General features: G+C 46.1%; 2 protein-coding genes across 3 annotated transcripts in view; one reads left to right on the top strand and one right to left on the bottom strand.

Annotated features, from left to right (window-relative positions):
- LOC135806120 (uncharacterized) overlaps window positions 1-12,076 on the top strand; it is an 87,537-nt gene extending 75,461 nt beyond the window's left edge. The window contains exons 38-50 of one of the 2 annotated variants that reach the window (XM_065320272.1): window positions 117-185; window positions 778-864; window positions 1,784-1,836; window positions 2,068-2,202; window positions 4,796-4,871; window positions 6,244-6,304; window positions 6,587-6,678; window positions 7,103-7,150; window positions 8,838-8,960; window positions 10,279-10,359; window positions 10,642-10,690; window positions 10,854-10,952; window positions 11,729-12,076. In XM_065320272.1, the coding sequence (XP_065176344.1) occupies window positions 117-185; window positions 778-864; window positions 1,784-1,836; window positions 2,068-2,202; window positions 4,796-4,871; window positions 6,244-6,304; window positions 6,587-6,678; window positions 7,103-7,150; window positions 8,838-8,960; window positions 10,279-10,359; window positions 10,642-10,690; window positions 10,854-10,952; window positions 11,729-11,856 (1,101 nt within the window). In that variant the 3' untranslated portion in view covers window positions 11,857-12,076. Of the gene's footprint in view, window positions 1-116; window positions 186-777; window positions 865-1,783; window positions 1,837-2,067; window positions 2,203-4,795; window positions 4,872-6,243; window positions 6,305-6,586; window positions 6,679-7,102; window positions 7,151-8,837; window positions 8,961-10,278; window positions 10,360-10,641; window positions 10,691-10,853; window positions 10,953-11,728 lie in introns of those variants that run through there. The other variant, XR_010551205.1, reaches the window with a different exon arrangement.
- A 1,279-nt stretch (window positions 12,077-13,355) lies between these two features.
- On the bottom strand, window positions 13,356-21,158 carry LOC135806119 (pleiotropic regulator 1-like). Its single transcript, XM_065320271.1, has 12 exons — window positions 20,960-21,158; window positions 20,764-20,879; window positions 19,376-19,404; window positions 18,855-18,986; window positions 18,337-18,429; window positions 17,868-18,017; window positions 16,864-16,965; window positions 16,577-16,669; window positions 15,616-15,734; window positions 14,918-15,057; window positions 14,067-14,260; window positions 13,356-13,660 (listed from the first exon to the last, which is right to left on the bottom strand). Exons 1-12 carry the CDS (start codon window positions 21,067-21,069, stop codon window positions 13,601-13,603), a joined length of 1,338 nt encoding a protein of 445 aa, XP_065176343.1. The 5' UTR covers window positions 21,070-21,158; the 3' UTR covers window positions 13,356-13,600.
- Window positions 21,159-21,310: the final 152 nt, after the last annotated feature.

Below are 21,310 nucleotides of genomic sequence, written 5' to 3'. Positions count from 1 at the left end.
TGTGTGTGTGTGTGTGTGTGTGTGTGTGTGTGTGTGTGTGTGTGTGTGTGTGTGTGTGTGTGTGGGGGGGTGTGTGTGTGTGTGTGTGTGTGTGTGATTGTGTGTTATCCTGCTAGGCGCTGAACGACAACAGTACAGTGCTGTTGCTGTGTGATGAGACTAATTCTGATTATAAACACCTTGTGGTAAGTTCCATGTCCACCCAACACCGAGACTACTGGTGGTGTCATACACTGAACCTGCAGTGTTGCCATGCTTAGTAGTGTTATGGGAAATGTGCCTATTGACATGTCTAGATGACAGTAGATGTAACACCACACACATGCCTACTTACGCACCACATACTGTACACTGTATACATTGCACTCCATGCACTTGCATGTACTTCTGTCAGCATCAGATCAGTGGAGAATGGATATTTCAAATACATGTACTCATCTGGCACACCGCATGAGGCAAACAAGCATAGTTTTAATGATGCAATATCCTTTCAGCTGCACACTCACCTCATTGCATACACCTTGCTGTTGTCTGTCTTCATTTTCTTCTGACACATTTTCCTCCATACAAGTCTGGATTTTTTATCATCTAATATCAGCATGTCTGACATGATATCAAGGCTACAGCCTGTATATGTGTGTGCACACTCAGAGAGGAAGAGGAGAGAAAAGGGAATGTTCGTGGAGGAGTTTATGAGTGTGTGAGCTGCGCTGCAAGCATCATGCCGCTTCTCTAAAAGTTCGCTGTGTTTTTGCTTCCACGCTTGCTGCCTAACAGACAAACGCCTATCTGAACCGTGCCATGATCTATTACGAGATGAAGCGCTACGACTGTGCCCTGGCTGACTACCAACAAGTTATACTGGTATGTGTGCTTTGGTGTGTACTGGTATGTAGGCATTGGGGGGGGGGGGGGGTGCAGATGTGGAAATGTGCAGCTATGGGTTGCAAGTGTTTGTTTTCTAGAATCTATCTCGTATAGACTGCATGCTAGCCTCAACAGGAAGACTGTTGTTCATCCTCTGTGTCCCGGGATTGAGACCACATATGGCAGATGTCGCTGTCTCATGGATGAGTATTTTTCAACAAGACACTCTGAGTAGCAGCAAAGATAGACTTGTCAGCCGTGTCAGGGACATGGAGGAGGATAGCTGTGATATCTTGGAGAAGAAGGACGGCTTTGCTAGGTACTAATCAAGTTTTCAAGTGCATCACTGGTAGATTATTCCCCTGGAAGCGAGAGGATCCAAGTGGAAAAAATGTTGTGACTTAAAAAGTTTCATCCCGAAGCAATCATCAGACAACCCTCGGATGATTGCTTCAGCATGAAACTTATTAAAAGTCACAACAAATTTCCTTTTTTGATCTCTCTTCATTGTGGAAAATCTCTGCGTCTTGCGCATTGAGGCAGTTTGCCAATTTTTTCTAATACAGTAATAGATGATTCGTTTGTCCGTGCCATTGATACTCTAGCAACTAACTCGCTGTGAGTAGAAGTAGCAGTTCATTGAATCACTATCCAACAATGCTGCTAGCAACGTCATCACAGTACATGTACTGCTGTCACAAGTGTGTGTGTGTGTGTGTTTTGTTTTTGTTTTTTTGTGTGTACTTGTGTTTGTATGTGTGTGCGTATACGTGTGTACGTACATGCTTGTGTGTGTGTGTGTGCGTGCGTGCGTGTGTGTGTGTGTTCATATAACAATGCCATGTCCTGTTATGCCACATCCTTACCCACTGCCACACCACCACCGCCATCATCATCGCCATCATCATCACCTTAGCTTGACTTTAGAGGACTGGATGTATACCATGCCATTAGTGTAGCTTTGATGCGGTAAGACATCCGTGTTGCACAACGACATACCATTCACGTTATAATCGGTGATGTCTTAAAAAAGTAGCAAATTTACCACTTGAGTGGTTGGTGTTTTAAATCATTGGATGTGAAAGAAGCAGGCTTTTCTGGAGAGCAATGCAAGCTTTAAATCGGTCTACTTTCATGTTGTGTTCTGGAGTTGGAGAAATTGGTGGTGGTGAAACACATACTGTGTTATTTGCTTTGCAGATCTGGATTTCTCCGACAGGCAGTGGATGGCTTCACGTACGTCTTGGGCGAAAATCCACGCTCCGTTGAAGCCTGCGTCAGTCGAGGAATGTGCTTCTGGGAGTACTGCCATCCTGTCGGAGATGCCATGGCAATGTTAGTTAAAGGGGAAGTTAAGGCAAAAATTAAAATTTCACCAGTTGTAGTCTTCGGGGTGCTGAGTCGAATGGTCTTGGTCCGAGAAAGCTGAGACGCTCCCTTCCTACTTGAATCCCAATCGAACTCGCGCACTTCCACCGAAACTGGGTGACTGCGCCCTACTAGATGGGGATTTGTATGCAAAATGTCACTAAAAGCGCCATTTCGTTCTTATAAAAGCACGGATGACCGCGATTGGCCCATATGTTGTAGTCTTTTGGACGCTGAGTCGACTGGTTTTGGTCCGAAAAGGCTGCGATGCAGCGTTCCTCCTTTATTCCCAATCGAACATGGTTGAGCAAGTCGTCACGTGCTCCTGGGTGCCCAAATCACCTGGTCACCACGCCAGCAGGCGAGAACTTTCACACCAAGGTTCAACTCGAGTTCAACTCGAGTGACAGGACTGCACCCAAAAAAGGTCAAACAGGCTAGTAAGTTGTACCCTGCAGGCACGGTGACCAGCTGACTGGTGTACGCAGGAGCACGTGACCGCTTGTTCAACCATGTTCGATTGGGAATAAAGGAGGAACGCTGCATCGCAGCCTTTTCGGACCAAAACCAGTCGACTCAGCGTCCAAAAGACTACAACATATGGGCCAATCGTGGTCATCCGTGCTTTTATAAGAACGAAACGGCGCTTTTAGTGACATTTTGCATACAAATCCCCATCTAGTAGGGCGCAGTCACCCAGTTTCGGTGGAAGTGCGCGAGTTCGATTGGGATTCAAGTAGGAAGGGAGCGTCTCAGCTTTCTCGGACCAAGACCATTCGACTCAGCACCCCGAAGACTACAACTGGTGAAATTTTAATTTTTGCCTTAACTTCCCCTTTAAATGGGTGTCTCAGTTATGTTGCATGTGAACACATTACTGTATGTGTGTGTGTATTTAATATACAAAATTCTGGCAGCTATTTAATTTCGGCTATACTCGGCACCGACCCAAAAAACGGCTAAATTTAAACGCACCATGGCCGGAGATCCTTTAGCAAGATGATAACTGTCCGGCTGTCGGACTAGTTGGGTTGCAGTTTGCGGACGAATGAAAACCTGCAATAGTAGTCTGCTACGATGAGGTAGTCGGCGTTGTCTAGGTGGAACCGATCAGCGGCGATGGTGTGCCAGGCTCGTGGCGGGATGTCCTCCTGCAGGAGTGGTTCCTTCACCTGGCTGTCTTGGTATTTCTGGCAGATGGTGCAGGATGACACAAGAGTGTCAATGTCGACGTTGATCCCATTCCACAACACAGCAGCTCTTGCCCGGAGCTTGGTTTTTTCCTTGCCTTGATCAGCAGCACGGAGCTTCGTCAGCACTTTTCCTTTCATTGGTGACGAGATGACGACGCGATGGCTCTTCAGGACTATTCCATCTTCGACGCTCAGCTCATCCCGGTAGTTCCAGTATGGAAGCAGATGCGGGGTGAGGCTCAATGTCGTCTCTTTCAATAGGCATGGCTTGAGCGTACATGAAATACATAGTGTTGCAGAAATCACAATTTTGCGATTCACCACCACGCCACTGCTGCGAACGGCTGGAACATACTTTTGTACAGCCTCATTGACGTTGCTGTCAAGGACCTTCGGGTGACCACGAGGTTCGCGAGGCAAGGTGGAAATAGTCGCAGGATTTGCAACGACACTCAATTTCTGCATGTACTGCTTCTGTATGCTTGGTCAGTCATGCGTGCGATCTTGCGTCCGATCTTGCGTCCAAGCGTTTTTGAGGAATGCTCAGCTGACCCTGCGAAAATTAGATCGTTCCTGTTTGCACCCTCAATTACGTCATCTGGTTCCTCACTGCAAACACTAGAATTTGGGCCTGGTAATCCAGGCGTTTTCGGCGTGGCATACTGGCCTAGTTGGGCTTGCAGTAATTTCCAATTGAGTTTGTTATGCCTTATGGGTAGTCGTGTTCCTACTCATGCAGAAAATTCAATCTGACTAAGTCTCAAGAGTGTGAGTGCTGTGGGTTTCCCAGATTAGTTGTTTCTGATTTTGTCGAAGTCATTTGGTGTTATAATATGACTCTGTTTTGGTATACTGCCATGCCAATGCTTGAAATGCACGCACGCACGGACTGATCTGAGTTGAAGTGCCCGCGGATGTTGATTTGGGGGAAGCTTCTTGAGGACTTTGAGTAGAGAGAGTGTTTGGCTCAAGCTTATCCGACTTCCACTTTGTTTTACCTGTATTCTCGTGTTACCTGTGAATCCCTTGTTACCATAACTGTATTTCTGGAACTAGTGTGTGTGTGTGTGTGTGTGTGTGTGTGTGTGTGTGTGTGTGTATGTGTATGTGTGTGTCTGTGTGTGTGTCTGTGTGTGTGTCTGTGTGTGTGTCTGTGTGTTTGTGTGTGTGTTTGTGTGTGTTTGTGTGTGTGTGTGTCTGTGTGTGCGTGCGTGCGTGCGTGTGTGTGACCTCGGCTGGGAGACAGTAACAGTGAGAACCTTTTAAAAGGTTCAGAACTGGTAGTGGATGTATGGACGGTGTGTTTTTAGTACTTCAGTACTTTGATGGAACATGGTGTGGTGTGTCATTTGTATTTTGCATCTCAGTCATGACTTTAGCCGTGCAATTCTGCTGAACCCCTTGTATACCAAGGCGTACATTGATCTCGGTCTGTGTCTCCAGGTAAGGATAGAAGCAGCAGGTCTTACCACGTCCTTGGGTAATCACTGAGCAAACAACAGATTTTCTTGGGGTTGATCTGTAGTCTATGCTACCAATCAGTTCAACTCCTTTGTCTAGATAAATTTGGCCCTGGTTTCACTCCACCAATTCACACATAACAAAATGCAGGGTGTGCAAGCATACTGCGCAAGACTTCTTGCCAAAGAAATATTATCTCACTCGCAACAGGATCAGACAACCGGATTCCACGACCACTAACGACAGCAGTATCTGTGACAGCAGTTCCAGCAGCAGCAGTAACAGCAACAGCAGCATGTGAAAATAAGCTACGGCAATGTGCGTTTCAGCTATCTAGGGACAGCGGCATCAGCAATAGCATACCATTCGTTACATAGGCTAGTACCCAATGCTGTAGACAGCAAGCTGTTTCGGCCATAAAGGCCTCATCAGTACAGCTACGAGCTAAATAGGCCGAGCTACCAGACATGGTGCAAAGGAGGCACCACAAACATTTTAAGATAGCTCGTCGCTCTAGCGCCAGAGTGCTCAAACTACAAAAAGTAGCGGGCGTTGCGTGATGCAGCAGCACTAGAGCAGCCTATTGAGAGTGCTCAACAGGACGAAAGCCGAGGAGCATAATACCCAATGCTGTAGACTTAGGCTACTATTATTCTTGCGTACAATGCACAATCAATCAGTCAGAAAACCAGGAGCTGCAATTTCTGTAACAGTGACAGTGTAATGTTCCGCATCAACAGCAAAAAACAGGGTTGGTGGGTGGGTGGGCAACCTACCACTTGGCGAAAAGAAAAACAATGGAAATAATTCTGCGCCATCACAAGCTTTCAGCCCAGCCATGCCCTCGCACTCATCAGCCACACTGTGCAAAAATCTACAAAGAACTCAATTCCTCGTTTCTTTCACTGTGTTCAGCCAGCGAGAAATGAACATTTCCCTGCGTGAATCAGAAGCCTGACTGCATGAACTAAACAGCACTGTTGTGATTCTGAGGCTAGTAATAATGTTACCACTTGCTGATACTGAGACTAGTAATAATGTTACCACTTGCTGATACTGAGACTAGTAATAATGTTACCACTTGCTGATACTGAGACTAGTAATAATGTTACCACTTGCTGATACTGAGACTAGTAATAATGTTACCACTTGCTGATACTGAGACTAGTAATAATGTTACCACTTGCTGATACTGAGACTAGTAATAATGTTACCACTTGCTGATACTGAGACTAGTAATAATGTTACCACTTGCTGATACTGAGACTAGTAATAATGTTACCACTTGCTGATAGTGTTCCGATAGAGACTGCATGATTGACCCTGAAGAAGCTGTGCTTTTGTTTGTTCTTAGATGAAAGGCTGCTATCGTCAAGCATGGTATCAGTTCACAACAGCCATTACTATCGACCCAGGTTAGTGATTTGCATTGACGGTCAAGTCCAGGCGTTGACGACAACCAGCTTCTGGCTATTATGATGTACAGGTTTTGAGCTGCATGCTTACAGTTGGTATTCGTTCAATATCCTGTACCGATCCAAACTGCAAAGCACTCGACTCTGAGTGTGTGTTGTACCAGCATCGTATTGTTAGTCTGTGCTCTGCGTTGCCTTTCTGTGAGTTCCTGAAGTGCTTAGTGTTTCTATTTCCTCTTGGTTGCTCTGTTTTCCGTGTGCTGGCCACCTGTATACATGTAGATTGTGTGATTTCACGAGAGGCTCGGGCAATTCTCAATCTGCAGCTCAGAGAATTCGATGCTGCTCTGCAAGACATCAATGTCGCTTTGAGGGTAAGACCTGTGTTTCAATGATTGATGGCACAGGTATTTTTTAGACGAACAGCCTTATGAAACCAGGACTAGGGTACACGTTGTCTTGCTGCAACTTCAAGCACATTTAAAGTAGGCTGAGTGGTATTGGGGGTACCAGGTAGGCTGAGTGGTATTGGGAGTACCAGGTAGGCTGAGTGGTATTGGGGGTACCAGGTAGGCTGAGTGGTATTGGGGGTACCAGGTAGGCTGAGTGGTATTGGGGGTACCAGGTAGGCTGAGTGGTATTGGGGGTACCAGGTAGGCTGAGTGGTATTGGGGGTACCAGGTAGGCTGAGTGGTATTGGGGGTACTGCAACCAATATAAGCTCCACATGGGCGCCTCTAAATCTAATGTTCTCTGTTGCTGATTCAAATTGTTCTGTTCCCTTTCCTGGGTTGGCAGGTGAAGGAAACTGCAAGCCTGCTAACGACACGAGCTGTGATCAACACGGTGAGCAACACAATCATGTTCTTGGTCTGAAGCACAGGATACTGAATTCCACATGCTCCGCTAAGGGTGGACCCTTTATGCCTTTGGGAACATGTAGGAAATACAAGTAGACTCCCTTTAATTCGAACCTCAAATTGCCAGGCCCAAACTTCGAATTATCCGGAACTTCGAATTATCCAAATGCAGCCCCATGCACTGATATGTATGTCAAAATGCTTGAAATCGCATGCTGAATATTTTTGCACATTTTTATTTGCATCGACGAAACATAGGTGGTCGTACCGGTCATGTACAACGGATCATCAAAACACTGGATCGACACAAAATCATTTGACATTATCTTCATCTTCTAGTGAAGAAGTTGTCAGTCACTGCAGCTTTCCTGAAACATAATTTCAACGGAAAAGAACTGCGCTGCCTAATCCGCGTCATGAAAGGCCGTCGGACACCAGCACGTCGTTCTGAAGAACGGAAGTGGAGCATAGGCATAGACAATATTTACAACAATAGTGTTGTTGTGCGCCAACATCTCCACGCACGAGCTGGCGCCGCAAGAAAGGCCATCGAGATCCGCGAAGAGAGTCAGCCACCAGGAAGAAGTCGTCTTCAATCAAACCTTTGCAATTTGCCTCGCACGGGCTTGAATCAAATTTCGAGAGAAGGTAGTAGTAGTAGTAGTAGATTTTATTATTTTACTAGGGGAGTCCCAACAGGCGTTGCCTTTTTACTGTGAACCCTAGGTGAATTTTTACCATGTTTACATACAAAGTAAGAGACGGGGCCTGATGGCAGTCAGTGGGAAGAGCATTCCATAAGGTGGGTTTCTTGAACGCTATAGTCGATCCTGCAGCGGACCATCGATCGATTTTTGAGCTACTCTTGGCTAGAGACGGAGAAAAGAATGAACTTCGAATTACAAGGATAGCAACTCAATCTCACTTCGAAATAAGCGTTCAAAGGACACAGCCAATGTACTCTAAACAGCTCTTCTGCACGAAGACTGGGTTCGAATTATCCAACCGGCGCACTTTTCGTACTTCGAATTATGCATTCGATTTTGACTTGAAGTGACTTGCAGAAGATCGGTACGACGAAAAAGTTCGAATTACGCGGAATGTTCGAATTATACCGTATTTGAATTAGAGGGAGTCTACCTGTACTAGGAATGATTGATAGTTGTGGCCAACAAGGCTCGACAATGACAAGGTTCCTTTACCTAGTAGGAGACATTGCTTTGTAACTTTCTTCAAACAATCGATTCATGGAAAAGCAAAGAGACCAAAGAGAAACAGCAAAGAGCATGAACAAGATGTCTAGAAAGGGATATGGGAAAAGTCACGTGCAACACCTAATTATCCTACCATATGGTACAGTGCAGGAGAATCCCACGCGTGTCCGCATGGATTTAGAAGAACTCCAGTAGACTGGTTTGGGATATACGAGGCCGAAAAAAAGACAGGCGAAAGGGTCAAGAGCACGTACAAGTTGCGATCTAGTGAAAAAGAGAGACAGACTTGATGGGAATATCACACAGTTGGGAATGGATATACTACACTAGTACTTTGCATGCCAACGCCAGTGCAAGGGATTGTACACAACACTGGCACGTCATTAGCCATGAGGTTTGTCTCACCTTGACTTGTCAGCTATATATTTTACTGTATTACCTATCTATATTTGTCCCCAGTATGCCTGCAAACGGCAACTTGCCATGTATGACCTGGAGAAAGCAATAGCCCTTGAGCCAACTTCGTTCCTGGCTCAATTTAACGCTGGATGCCTGGCAGCCCAACAGCGTCACTATGCCAAGGTAAGTGCGCATGTACTTCCTCCGGAAACAAAAACTTTGTGACTTTTTTACATGACTTTTCAAGGAGTTACTGTGCTCAACAGAAGTGTTCTTTTGATAGGGAAACACTTCAACACCTTCAAAAGGCTTCAATGGACATATCTACAATATCTACAAGACGATTAGTGGGAGTAGAATCTCAGTCTGGGTCGCCATCGCTCGATTCATCACCGCTGAAACCGTCGGAGTCGCACGTCGATTAACGCGATGTCGTATGTCACAGAGAAGCTTCTCCGCGTCCCTGATCGTCTTCGCGGTTACCTGAATGCCTTCTCCATCTCAGCGGAGACCACGGTGGCGCTGGTACTCATTACCGCCTCCGCTCTCGAGGATGCCCCGGAACAACAAACACAGGCTAAGACAAACATTTCAAAATTCCTCCGAGCGATAGTCGTACCAGCACTTCATGACTGCCGCAATCAGATCTCGGCTGTTCTCCTTTGCGACCAAGGACACATCGTGGAGGCTGCTGGAAAAGGCGAGATCATCCATGTTGAGGTCTGGGCTCTGCAGACTGAACGACGACTTCGATATTGAACTTGTTCATCTTGCTCTGCTGTGCGAAGTGACGATTGTCACATCTCTGCGTTTTGGAGTTTTGACATCTTGCCGGCCTGTTCGCATGCCGACAGGCGTTTCTGGGAGGGCGAATATTTCAAAACGCTAGCTGCTAGTGCTATTTATTTTCCACTCTTCTTGCTGCTCGGGGCCATTGTCCTGCTCTTTCAAGTTCTGAATTGAAAATAGCAACGACGAGCAGTGAGCACAGTGCTTTTCTTCACATTGCACCCTGTGGACGAAAATGGAGAAAAAACATATTCGCTTTGCTTTGTTTCCAGCGTGGACACCCCTGCTTTGCGACGACTGTCGGCTGTCCAGAATATGAATCATGCTTTCCTACGATTCCGGAATGTCATGTCAGTGTTTCAGGCCAACAGAACCAGAGAGAGAGAGCGCGACAGAACAGCAGCAAAAAAATAGTGAAAAGTCACGACATTTTTGTTTCTGGAGGAAGTACATGTATGTACTACAATCTCACATCCTCTCAGTTGTCATTAGTCTGGTGACATTTGCCTGTGCGTTGATAGAGCAGCACTAGTTCTCCACTTCATAGCTGACAGGTCTTCAAAAAGGTCGATCTTTCCTTAGTTCTTGTTGCCAATCCTGTGCTGTTGAAAATGGTCCACTTTAATCTTCTCCCAAACTGTAGGGGCTCATCTGTAGCTTCTCCGGCAAATCTTTGTATTCTGGACGGTTTCTTCTTGATGCTACACTGCAGGCCATGGAATGTTTTGATACAGCTGTCAAGCTTTGTCCTGATGACGACTATGCAACCTTGAACAACAGAGCCATACTGTTGGTAAGAGGCCACCTGTAAATAACGACCTATTTGTAGGATGTGAACTATATCGTGTACACTGACTGTGCACTCTGGATGACTGTTTTTAACTCTAGGATGCTTTGGACTTGGATTGCGATATTCCATTAGGCAGTTCATTTTGTACAGATCTCTAAGTAAAAAGGACCAAGGAACTACGAGATTTCTAAGTGTGTGATGTGTGTGTGTGTGTGTGTGTGTGTGTGCGCGTGCGTGCGCGTGTGTGGGTGCGTGCGCGTATATACCCTGGTATTCTGCATTCAGGCTATAACCAAGAATCCCCGTGGAGCAGAGCGTGATTTGAGCACTGCATGTGAGTTCATGGAGTACTGGTATCCGTCTGTATTGTGTCTGCAATCTGCACTGTATGCATGCATGCATACGCGCCTACGTTTCACTTGTTCATGGTGGAGATTGCTGCATATGTTGTCCCATACCGAGTACTCTCTTCTTACTTGTGGAATTCTTTTGTGCAGCACGGTTGTGTCCGAGTGCAGCTTTTGTCCACTTGAATCGTGGACACATCCTGAGAAAGTTGAACAACATTCCTGCAGCAGTGGATGCCTATACACAAGGTAAGAGGCAGCTGGAAATGCGGTGGCAGGCACAAGTACCGGTGATGTAAACTATGTAGATAAACATACCTTCTACCGCTACGTGTAGACAATGCATGCGGCAGTGGTATGGTGCCTGCATCAGGACTGTTCACAAATCATGTACAATCGTGTGGGCCCCTTCATTCCCACACCATTCCACAAATATCCCAACGTGAATCCTTCATAGAATTTGAGTGGCCGAGATGATGAGCAGAGTACTAAGGGCATGTTCGATTGGTAGGATCGGGATCCCGATCCACCGGATCCACTGGATTCGCACCCTTTCGATTGGTCGAATCCGGATCCGGATCCTTCGGATTTGGATCCTGTCAACCCACCTCGGGGAGCAAGGTTGACTGGATCCAACGGATCCAAATGTGACCTTTGTACGTATATGGTGGGTAAAAATCATTTGTGTACACATTGTGGTACGCGCACATGGATCAAGATAGAGCTTGTTGACTTTTTGTACGACGCGCGCGTGCGCGATGAGTACGACTTTCACCCTTTTGGGTGACTTGTGAGCGCCATTTTATTACTTCGTCAACACGGCAACAGTCAAGATCCGAAATAAAGTGTTCAGTTGACTCTGAAGGATCCGACAGATCTGAGATCTTGATCCTGATCCTTACGAATCGAACATGCCCTAACTGACACATCCCCCGTGATTGTCTTATTATCACAGGCAATAGTTTCTAGTTTGTGAGACGAGCTGCTAACTGAAGCACCATCGCATTCTTTTTGTTTCCTTTCAGCCATCAATGCTGACTCAAGTTTCTTGGCTGCATTCAAAGCTCGTGCCGTGTGCCACGAACGACTCGGCAAAGCTAAGAACGCCTTGGCTGACTTCCAGCAGGTACTGGAATTGGACGCAAGAGAATGAGCGGCTGTTTTGTTGTCCGCAACATGTACGATCTATATCAGATCCACATGATCAGAGTTGGCTGTTACTGTAAATATTGAGTGTTTGTGTAAGACTGGCTTTTTGTACTGCTTCACTTGATAGTTCCCTACTTGCCTGTATACACCTTATCAACAATTTGCACAGTATCATTGATCTTTTCATGCTGTTTGGGCATGCTTCTTGAAAGTCGTTATCTATACAGAGTTGAGTGATGTGAAAAATATGCCAAACTTGGTGCATTCTTCAAAAAGTGTATGGGTCACCATGGTCACTGTGTACGGTACGACGAGTCCAACCCAAAAGCGTATGCACGTGATCATTTGGGACCAAAATCGATGTTCCCGCCAGGTTTCACTGTGAAAAAGTGAAACTGCTCGGTCTGCTCCGGCCTCGAGGCCGGAGCAAGCAGAACATGTTCTGGCCGACCCAGAACAGGTGCAGTCCCAACCAAACGCGCTGTTCTGGTGAATCCTGTTCTAGTTCGTACCAACCAAACGCACCCTTAGAAAGCCACAATTTCCACACAAAAATGTTGGATACAAATTTAACTACATGTATCTTGACTTCTAGTCAAGTTGTCACTCAGGAGTCTGTACATGTGCATTGTATACAGTCAACTTCGCTAATAACGATTAACTGTACAGGAGAGTCGCGCGCTGAAGAACGTCCAGCCTGAAATTCTAAGAACGCCACAGCCTAAAGCTAAGAACGGCGGTGTTGGTTGTCTGGCAGCTTGTGGGATACATATGATCCAGTACGGATTGTTTCTAGGGGTGTCATCGATTGGCGAATCTGGATTGAGTGCGAGCAGGCGGTGTAGTCCGAGCAACTCTGGCCCAATCGAACAAAACAAGGGTGTAGTACGCACAATGTACGCATATCGTACAAAAATTCTGTGAAAGCTGTCCAAAAACGGCAAAGTCCATTTCCACGCCAGCCACTCTGGGTTGGGGGCCAGTGTGGTCGGATTCCACTCCAAGTACACCTACGTACTCCGGATTCGACCAAACGATTACGCTCACTCGGAGCGCACTTGCTCGGGATTCGCCCAATCGATCATGCCCTAAGAACGTGATAAGAACGCAGCCAGATTGCTGAAAAATAAGAACGTCCCAACCTCTTGGAAACAACGACCTATTACGTTCTTGGGCGCGCGACTGACCTGATGATCGAAGTGCATTTTTTGAAACTGGTGGATTGGCTAATTCAGGTTCAAATTTCAACCCGAAAAGTGGCCAATTCTCAGTGTTTCTGCAGCAAAGAGTGTGCGTGCCAATATTTGTCGCAATTTGTGCCATACGAATTTCTGGTACAATGGTGCAATTTCCAGATCACAGTATAGTTGATGCAAAAAGGGTAGTCAAGGAATCTATTCGAGCTGCAAACTCTGGCGGCATACTCTGTAGTTCCTGATTAGCTTCACCCTGATATTGTATATCACCAGTCACCACCCTCATCCAACTTCCACCATACTGCAATACTGACAGCCATACATGGCATGCTAAAGTTGTAAACTCAGGACAAAATTAATGACACATGTTGAATAAAATCAAATCTACAATACAGACTAAAATGAAAGAAAAAAATCGTACATTGGCTAGGCGGGGAGGGGAAGAGGCATATACAGCTATGAACACAATAACAAACTGCTGGAAGAATACAAAATTACAACAGGAGGAGTCACACCGAAATGGGCAGCAGCAGCATTATTTATGCTCGCCACCTAGAACCGCTTCCGTTTCAATATGTCCGGTCTCCAATTGACAGGATGGGATTCTTCCGTCTGTAAGGAAGAAACATGCAGCACAGAGGCACCGTTAGACAATCTAATATTTTAGTTTTAATACCAACCGCTGACACTCACATTTGAACAGCTAAACACGGTGGGAAGCTATCAGTTAGGAAACTGTGCTAGAAAATTCAGAGTATGGAGCAGTTTTGTATCGAGTTCAACACAGAGAAGCTGGGAAATACTCCAGTCAAGACTGAAGAATGCATAAAAAGTACAGGCATGGTACTTGATTTTTTTAAATATTTATGAGAGAGAGAGAGAGAGACAGAGAGAGAGACACAGAGAGAGAGAGAGAGAGAGAGAGAGAGAGAGAGAGAGAGAGAGAGAGAGAGAGAGAGAGAGAGGAGAGAGAGAGAACGAGACATGGTATCACTACAATGTAGCATCCACTACTCACAGCTGTCTCGTCTTCCTTGTAAACTTTGATGGTCTTGTCAGCTTCGCAAGTCAAAAGGCGGGAGCCACTGCGATCAAATGTACAGGCATATATACCAGCTTCACTGTCCAAGGAGCCAGGCTGCGCTACAGCCTGCATCCGCTGGAAGTTGTGACCGGTGCGGTAGTCCCAGAAGTGCATAGTGCCATTGTCAGCTGCAGGGCAAACACATCGACACACACACACCAGCACACCCATGGAATCATGTCGACACTCACCAGCACAATCATGGAATCATGTCGACACTCACCAGCACAATCATGGAATCATGTCGACACACACCACCACAATCATGGAATCATGTCGACACACACCAGCACAATCATGGAATCATGTCGACACACACCAGCACAATCATGGAATCATGTCGACACACACCAGCACAACCATGGAATCATGTCGACACACACCAGCACAACCATGGAATCATGTCGACACACACCAGCACAACCATGGAATCATGTCGACACACACCAGCACAACCATGGAATCATGTCGACACACACACCAGAACAATCATGGAATCATGTCGACACACACCAGCACAACCATGGAATCATGAGAAGCCCCGGTTGCTACATCAGCTGGCGGTATACATTGAAGCACTCACAAATCTCAAAATATACACCGGTAAGGAAAGGGATGAAAGTGCAGGGCAACAGCAGTGTACGATCAGCTCCAAATTTCATTCAATTTCACAAAGGTTCATGTTTTGTAGACCATAAAGCATGCTCCTCTATTATCGCCAGAGTCGCTACCTCTACTTCATGAGAAAGCATACGCGTGCGTGACACTAATACAAAGAGTCTCACCTCCAGACACCATGACACCATCTGCATTGACAGCCAATGCGTTGACAATAGCATGATGGCCACTCAAGTTCTGTAGGAAGTTACCACTCGGGAACTTCCACTGCTTGATGTTATCAGGAGACGAGGTGACAAATGAATTCCTGCCATAAGTAGAAGGAGAAAGAAAGGTAACGGTACTTCAACTACATGCATGTGGTTGCACAGATACTGACGGCAATAGCAACAAATTATCAATCAGGACTTTGTCCGGAAGATAGTAGGATATAGAGACCAATAGATGTATGTAACAACGGATCAAAGAACGCTGCCAAGGTTCGAGAACACGTGTTGGGCCCCCAAGCAAAGCACCACAAGAACATTCAAGCCAACTTTCTGCGTTGCTCAGAAACTCCTCTCTCCACTCTTGGTGCGAAGACATTGTTACGGAGACTGACCAGTGCACACCTACAGTGAACCTTATGTTGAAGCAGACACTACATTGTGCCAGCACAGGCACTACATTGTGCTAGCACAGGCACATCCATGGGTGCGCAAAGCCTATTACGGATTTGCTCATGCTACGCACTATGTACAACTAAGGGTTTTATTGCACCTTCAAGTTCATGGCGGGGGGGGGGGGGGGATTCATATGTACGAAAACTTCCAGAATGTGCACAAATGCCTGCTCTAAACGTAGGTACAAGCAACGTCAAACTTACTCGGTTGGATTAAGCGCAAGGGCACGCACACTCTTCTTATGGTTGGTAAGATGTGTTAGGGTACGTCCAGCAGCTAAATCCCAAAGTCTGACTGTGCTGTCATGACTGGCTGTTACCACCTGCAATGTCCAGCAAGGTCACACACACCCACACACGCCAGAGGCAGTAGAAACTGATAAAACGCACTAATAACATGGGGATACACCAACATAGAAGCAACTGTTATAATTATTACTTCTTTGAGTTTCTTCAGAATTCCCAAACTCCATTGCAGCGTATTCCTTGCACTTGAAAACACCGCCATTCCGGCAACAGGCTCTCAGCTGCACCAAATAAATAACAAAGTTATTTATTTGGTGCAGCTGAGAGCCTGTTGCCGGAATGGCGGTGTTTTCAAGTACTTCTTTGAGTATGTAATAAAATGAAGTGGAAGACACCACTGCAGCTGTACTCTTGGTGGATTCATATGGCAGTAAATACACACCTGGCAAAATGGCAGTAAATACATGCCTGCCCACACACGCTCTCTAAGCTATCTTGAGTAAGTATGTGATTCGAATAACACTTCAGTTGGCATGCCCGTACATCAATATGATTCATTCTCCTACACAAGATGTTCTCTTTTGCCCCCCCCCCAATCTCAGTTACGAAAAATCAAGTTTTGAAATTCCTTCATGAAATGACAAACAGGAGTGAGCCACAAGGGTTTTTTACTACCGTTCCAGGGGTCAAAAGGTTGCAAATGTTGCATTCCCCTAAATTCCACTGTTTGAACTTCAATAGCATCAGAAACAGATAAGGGGACCGGACCTCAAATCATATTCCAGATCAGAATCAGCATGCTACCCTGGGTTATTCGCCCTATTCCACTAAAAACCCGATTACGGAGATGAAAGGTTGGTGAAAAGTGACCATGAAACGGTGTGACCATGTGCCAATATGTCTTATCTAGCCCTCATACCTGTGGATCCATGGCTCGGCATGCAACTGAAGATACAGTATCGGTGTGACCAGCTAGTGTATGGATACATGCTTTGGTACGCATGTCCCAAACCTGTCAGGCAAAAGCACACACAGCAATTGGATGTACGCTTAGAAGTAGCCTACACAAACACATTCCATGCACTCAAACAGGTAAAGTAAATTCAATGTTGTTGGAAATGAGCACCTGATTCGACATGTGAAAACCAAGGCCACACAATGCATGTGCATCTTTAGCAAGCACAACAAAATGTGTCTCTCCCTTACCCGAGCTGTGGAATCGCGGCCACAGGTGACAACGACATCGAGGGAAGGGTGAAGGGTAACGCCATACACAGCACTGAGATGACCATGGTAATGACGAATAACCTATTAGCGAAAGGGAAAACAAAGAGACGGACGCGAAACACACAGGAAAATGAAACCAAATGGCATGTATCCCTGAAACACACAGGAAAATGAAACCAAATTGCATGTACGCTTGCTACAGCATCTTGAGAATTCACAGTTATCGGCACAACACCCTGTAAATAACTGTTCCAAAGTAGTTGGCACAGTATCACTGTTTTGTTTATCTGACAAGGGCCAAGTGCAGAAGCATTACTTAAGTTTAGGTATACCCGGTTCACGTTGCAGTGCAGTGTCCTTTGGAATGGGCAAACTCAGATATTCCTCCCTCAAACTATTTCGAAAAGTGAACGCAGGAGAAGTCAAGCCTTCAAGAGATTCCACAGATCAATGCGGTACAGTTTAGAAACATAGGCAAGCAACACAATGCATTTCCGGCAAGGCGTTTTGAGCTTCTCGGAATTTCGGTAATTCCAATGGCTCGTCTGCTCCACGCAGAGGACTCGGTAAGGGGTTGTGTGGTTTCGAGCTGATTGACACTCACTAGTGGCTTTAGATACATGTATTGTGTACAGCATGTGCACATGGTGCACTATGAGAGTTCTTTCGAAGTTTCAGGGAGTCTGCACATTCAATCAAAGCCCAGTTTGAGAGTATGCCACATAGTCTGTACTCTTGTGCAGGCATTTGGAAAAAGAAGAAAACCAAAGAAACACTACAACAGAGGAACACAGGACACCGTACTAGTCAATAGCTACTAAAGTACTGCTCAATGAAGTCCAGTCGAGTCACTCAGATACGTGCTGGGCGTTGCGCAGCCCTAGGCCTGCGAAATGGCGTGAGGCACAAACTTGACTCACACGACCGGATTTCATTGAGCAGCACGGTAGTACAGGTCATCAGCGTGGCATACGACACCTTACCTTGTTCTGTTCCAGATCCCAACACTTGACGGTTTTGTCCTCACCACAGGAGAAGAGGTAAGGGTGTCGATCGCTGATGGCAATGCCTCGAATAGCACTGATGTGGCCCGTGAGTGAAAGCTTCAACTTACCGCTACCAAGTTCCCAGATCTAATATACACAAGCACAACACATGCAGTAATACTCCACTGGTCATTTGAATGGCTATTTGGAGAAGAAAAGAACCATCAAGTGGGCTGGCTCCCTACTACAATCAACTCTTAGTACTCCAGTACGTAAGTACATGTAACGGAAAGACAAGCCATGCTACGGCACAGCAGATAGTGACGCTCGCCATCAAAGAGAAGAGCAGTTTGTCAACTGGTAAACATAATTGTGGACACTTTACTATATCAGAAAAAAGATGTTCAATTTCAAAACAATACTATCCTTGCAAGGCACGGATGGAAGGCTACATTGTGAACTCTACCTTGATAAGACGATCGACGGAGCCAGTGGCAAACCATTCATTACTGGGATCAATCGCAATACACCGCACCCAGCCAAGATGACCACTAATAACCTGAAGAAGACGCACACACAAGCACGCACGCACACACAACGCACATGGTTTAGATCAAGAGAACTATAAACTAAGGGGCCATCCATGACTATCGATCTTCTACACGAAACGAAAAAGTTTCGTTTACGGGTGGGTGAGTCGAGGAGAGTGACGTTTTCCAAAAAATTGAAAGCTGAAACATCAGATCATTCTAGCTGTTGAGTCAATACATTTTTCGTTCGGGGGGGGGGGGGGGGGGAGAGGGGAGGGAGGGTCATAACTAAATTTTTTGTCCCGTGAAAAATATCGCTAATGCCGAATAGTCCCTACCGCAGAAACCGAAGTAATCTTTTAGAAAAGTTTTAAACGTCACAGTCATGTATCTCTGTCTGGCAACACAGACAAGCAGAGAGAAGTGCAGACAATGCACAAAATGCACTCCTTACTCTCATCAACTTCCATGGTGGATGCCACTTGGGCTTGGGCACCTCAGGAGCCTTGCGTGGCACAAGTGCACCCTTGGCGTTGGATCCTGGCTTGAGAGCCACAGCACCTCCTGGCTTGTACTCTAAGACAGCCTAGAAAAGGAAAAGACAGAACACCGTTGGGCAGAGAAGAACATATCTGAACACACACACGCACACACACCAAATGCACACATGATACGGGTGCCGAACGAGGTCCAGTGAAAACCGGCATCACTCTATGTTAGGGAGCACCAATGATTTGATAAGAATGGCACACACAATGCAGGGGCAAGAACGACGACGGCATCAACACCTCCGTTATTGCTATAATTATTTCTCTCGCTTATTGCCCAGAGGGCAAAGAGACAATAAAGGCTAATGGCAGGCTGAACTGTGAGAAGTCGCTACACTCCAAAGTGAATTCTATGTCTATGTCTACATGCGCCATGAGCTAGGTAAGTCTATCATGCGCCACATTGCTAGGCAGATCCAGAACATACCTGGGACGGATCAGCACGCTCATCAACCACTGGACAAATCAACAAAAGTGCACACCACACAGAAAGGTAATGAGACAGAAGGCAAGCGCCAGTGTCTATAGGACGTGTTGAGCATGGCAGTGCCCGGACATTGCCATTGCAACGAAATGCCAATACTATCGGCATCTTACTAGTCAGTAAATGCCATTACAACGCATGCCAGCAACACCTGTGAAGCGAACCTGGATATAGTGTGAGGGGGCTTTGCACAGAAAACCAAGAAGTTTCAAATGTACCAAATGTGATATCAAACGAACTGCACTTTCAAATGCGCCGTTAGCGTGGGTGATGCCGGTGGTAGCATGAATACCATGTGGAAGAATATTTGGTCGTGTATATGATGCAATCAATGAAAGTTCGCTCCTCTGTGAGCACCTGCCGTGTGACGCAGAGTGATGTCACCTCGTTAGAACCACTTCCTGCTAGTAATAGGTGCAAATCTACTTTTTTATATTGCTGGAGGCAAGTGACATGGAAGTGAACCTGCCAGGAGGATTTCTTCCTTCTGTACAGTGTAAGCTGCAGCAGCAGCAGCTACAGCAGGGTCACAAACAGCACTCTTGATGACTGATGCTGATACCAACATGGTCTCATCACAGACAGCGAATCACTCCTGAATGCCTTTGTGGGCGATCCACACTGAATGAGACCCTCTGTTATCAACAGCTACAGCACACTCCCCTGTACTGGAGAGCGGTTAAGATCAGCTTGCGTGGTACGGGCAAGCATTTACTGTGGCATCGAGGGCAATGACAGTACAGATCACCTTTCCAAGCTGGGCTGTGATAAAGACCAAGAAAACATTGATCCACCAGTACAAGCTGCCAAGGCATTCATTCATTCACAATGTGTCACTGCCTTCCTCAGGCTACTTCTGAACTTAGACCGCAGTGGCAATAATACTGAACGTAGAACTACATCAGCGCGCAACCAACATTTCACTGGCCATAGCAGCATCCTCAGCAAGGACACTAGCATCAAATCTCAGCATCACCCTCTCCAGGTCGTGAATTCAGTGTGAGAATCATTTGAAGCGCTGAAATGCCTCCGGTTGCAATGAGAACAGAGAGCTCCCGAACTTGATTGCGTGCATATCCGTCCGAGAAGCCATTCTCACGTCTCCATCTGAAATTGATAATGCTGGAATGATTGCTTGCCTTTATTTCAGGTATTTCACTCTGGACAGAGATAAGACTTCCAGCAGCTTCGTCGTAAACCCGGGCGAGGACAATTCAAGTGTACAGCAAATCAATGTAAAAAAAACTCAAAAATTAATAAAAGTACCCGAATTCAATAATTTCAATAATTACAAAGTGAATTGAGAATATACGGACTTTCTCATGCATTACCTTTGCTTTTGGAGGCGGTTGTCGATCCTACCGCCTGAACAGCCTCCTTCGGGCGAGCAAGGTCCTTTACAGACCAGTATTCGCTTGAAAGTTTGATGCCTTGTCGCATTTTCTTCCTACACAATGTTGAGAGATTGTCACAATGATAAGCATGCATGCATGCCGACAAGTCGAAACATAATAATGTTTCACGTACGCTTCAGCATCCTCAGGCGGCAGTGTTCCCTCGTCACCTAAGAACATATCATGGGACCGCTTCAATGAGCGGAAAACAAGAGTGTGCACAGAGTGCTTCGCAACATCCATCCTTGTCGGTCTCAGTGAATCAAAACCAACAAAATTCCATCTCTCTACACTTTCACTTGCATTTTTTGTTTGTTTGTTTCTTCAACAGAACTCTCTCAAAAATCATTGAAGATCAAGACGAAGCCTTGTTGGGCGCTCCGCGCGGCCGCGGAAGAAGGGGAACGGTGAAGTAAAGTTTCATAGCGCGCGGCGCGGTGCGCAGCGCCAGCGAGCCTGCGTCAAGTCTGACGTATGACCAGAT

Source organism: Sycon ciliatum, chromosome 1, assembly GCF_964019385.1.
Source record: "Sycon ciliatum chromosome 1, ocSycCili1.1, whole genome shotgun sequence".
NCBI classification, from domain to species: Eukaryota; Metazoa; Porifera; class Calcarea; order Leucosolenida; family Sycettidae; genus Sycon; species Sycon ciliatum.
The sequence above is the reverse complement of the archived record's forward strand: the minus strand, read 5'-3'. Positions and strand labels throughout refer to the sequence as shown.

What these genes read in the sequence shown, in the direction of transcription:
- LOC135806119 (XM_065320271.1), bottom strand. Translation starts at nt 21,069, where the DNA reads ATGGATGTTGCGAAGCACTCTGTGCACACTCTTGTTTTCCGCTCATTG. An exon ending in CCGCCTGAGGATGCTGAAGC is followed by an intron (nt 20,880 to 20,959) that starts GTACGTGAAACA and finishes AACATTGTGTAG; the next exon opens with GAAGAAAATGCGACAAGGCA. An exon ending in GCCGCGATTCCACAGCTCGG is followed by an intron (nt 16,670 to 16,863) that starts GTAAGGGAGAGA and finishes TTTGCCTGACAG; the next exon opens with GTTTGGGACATGCGTACCAA.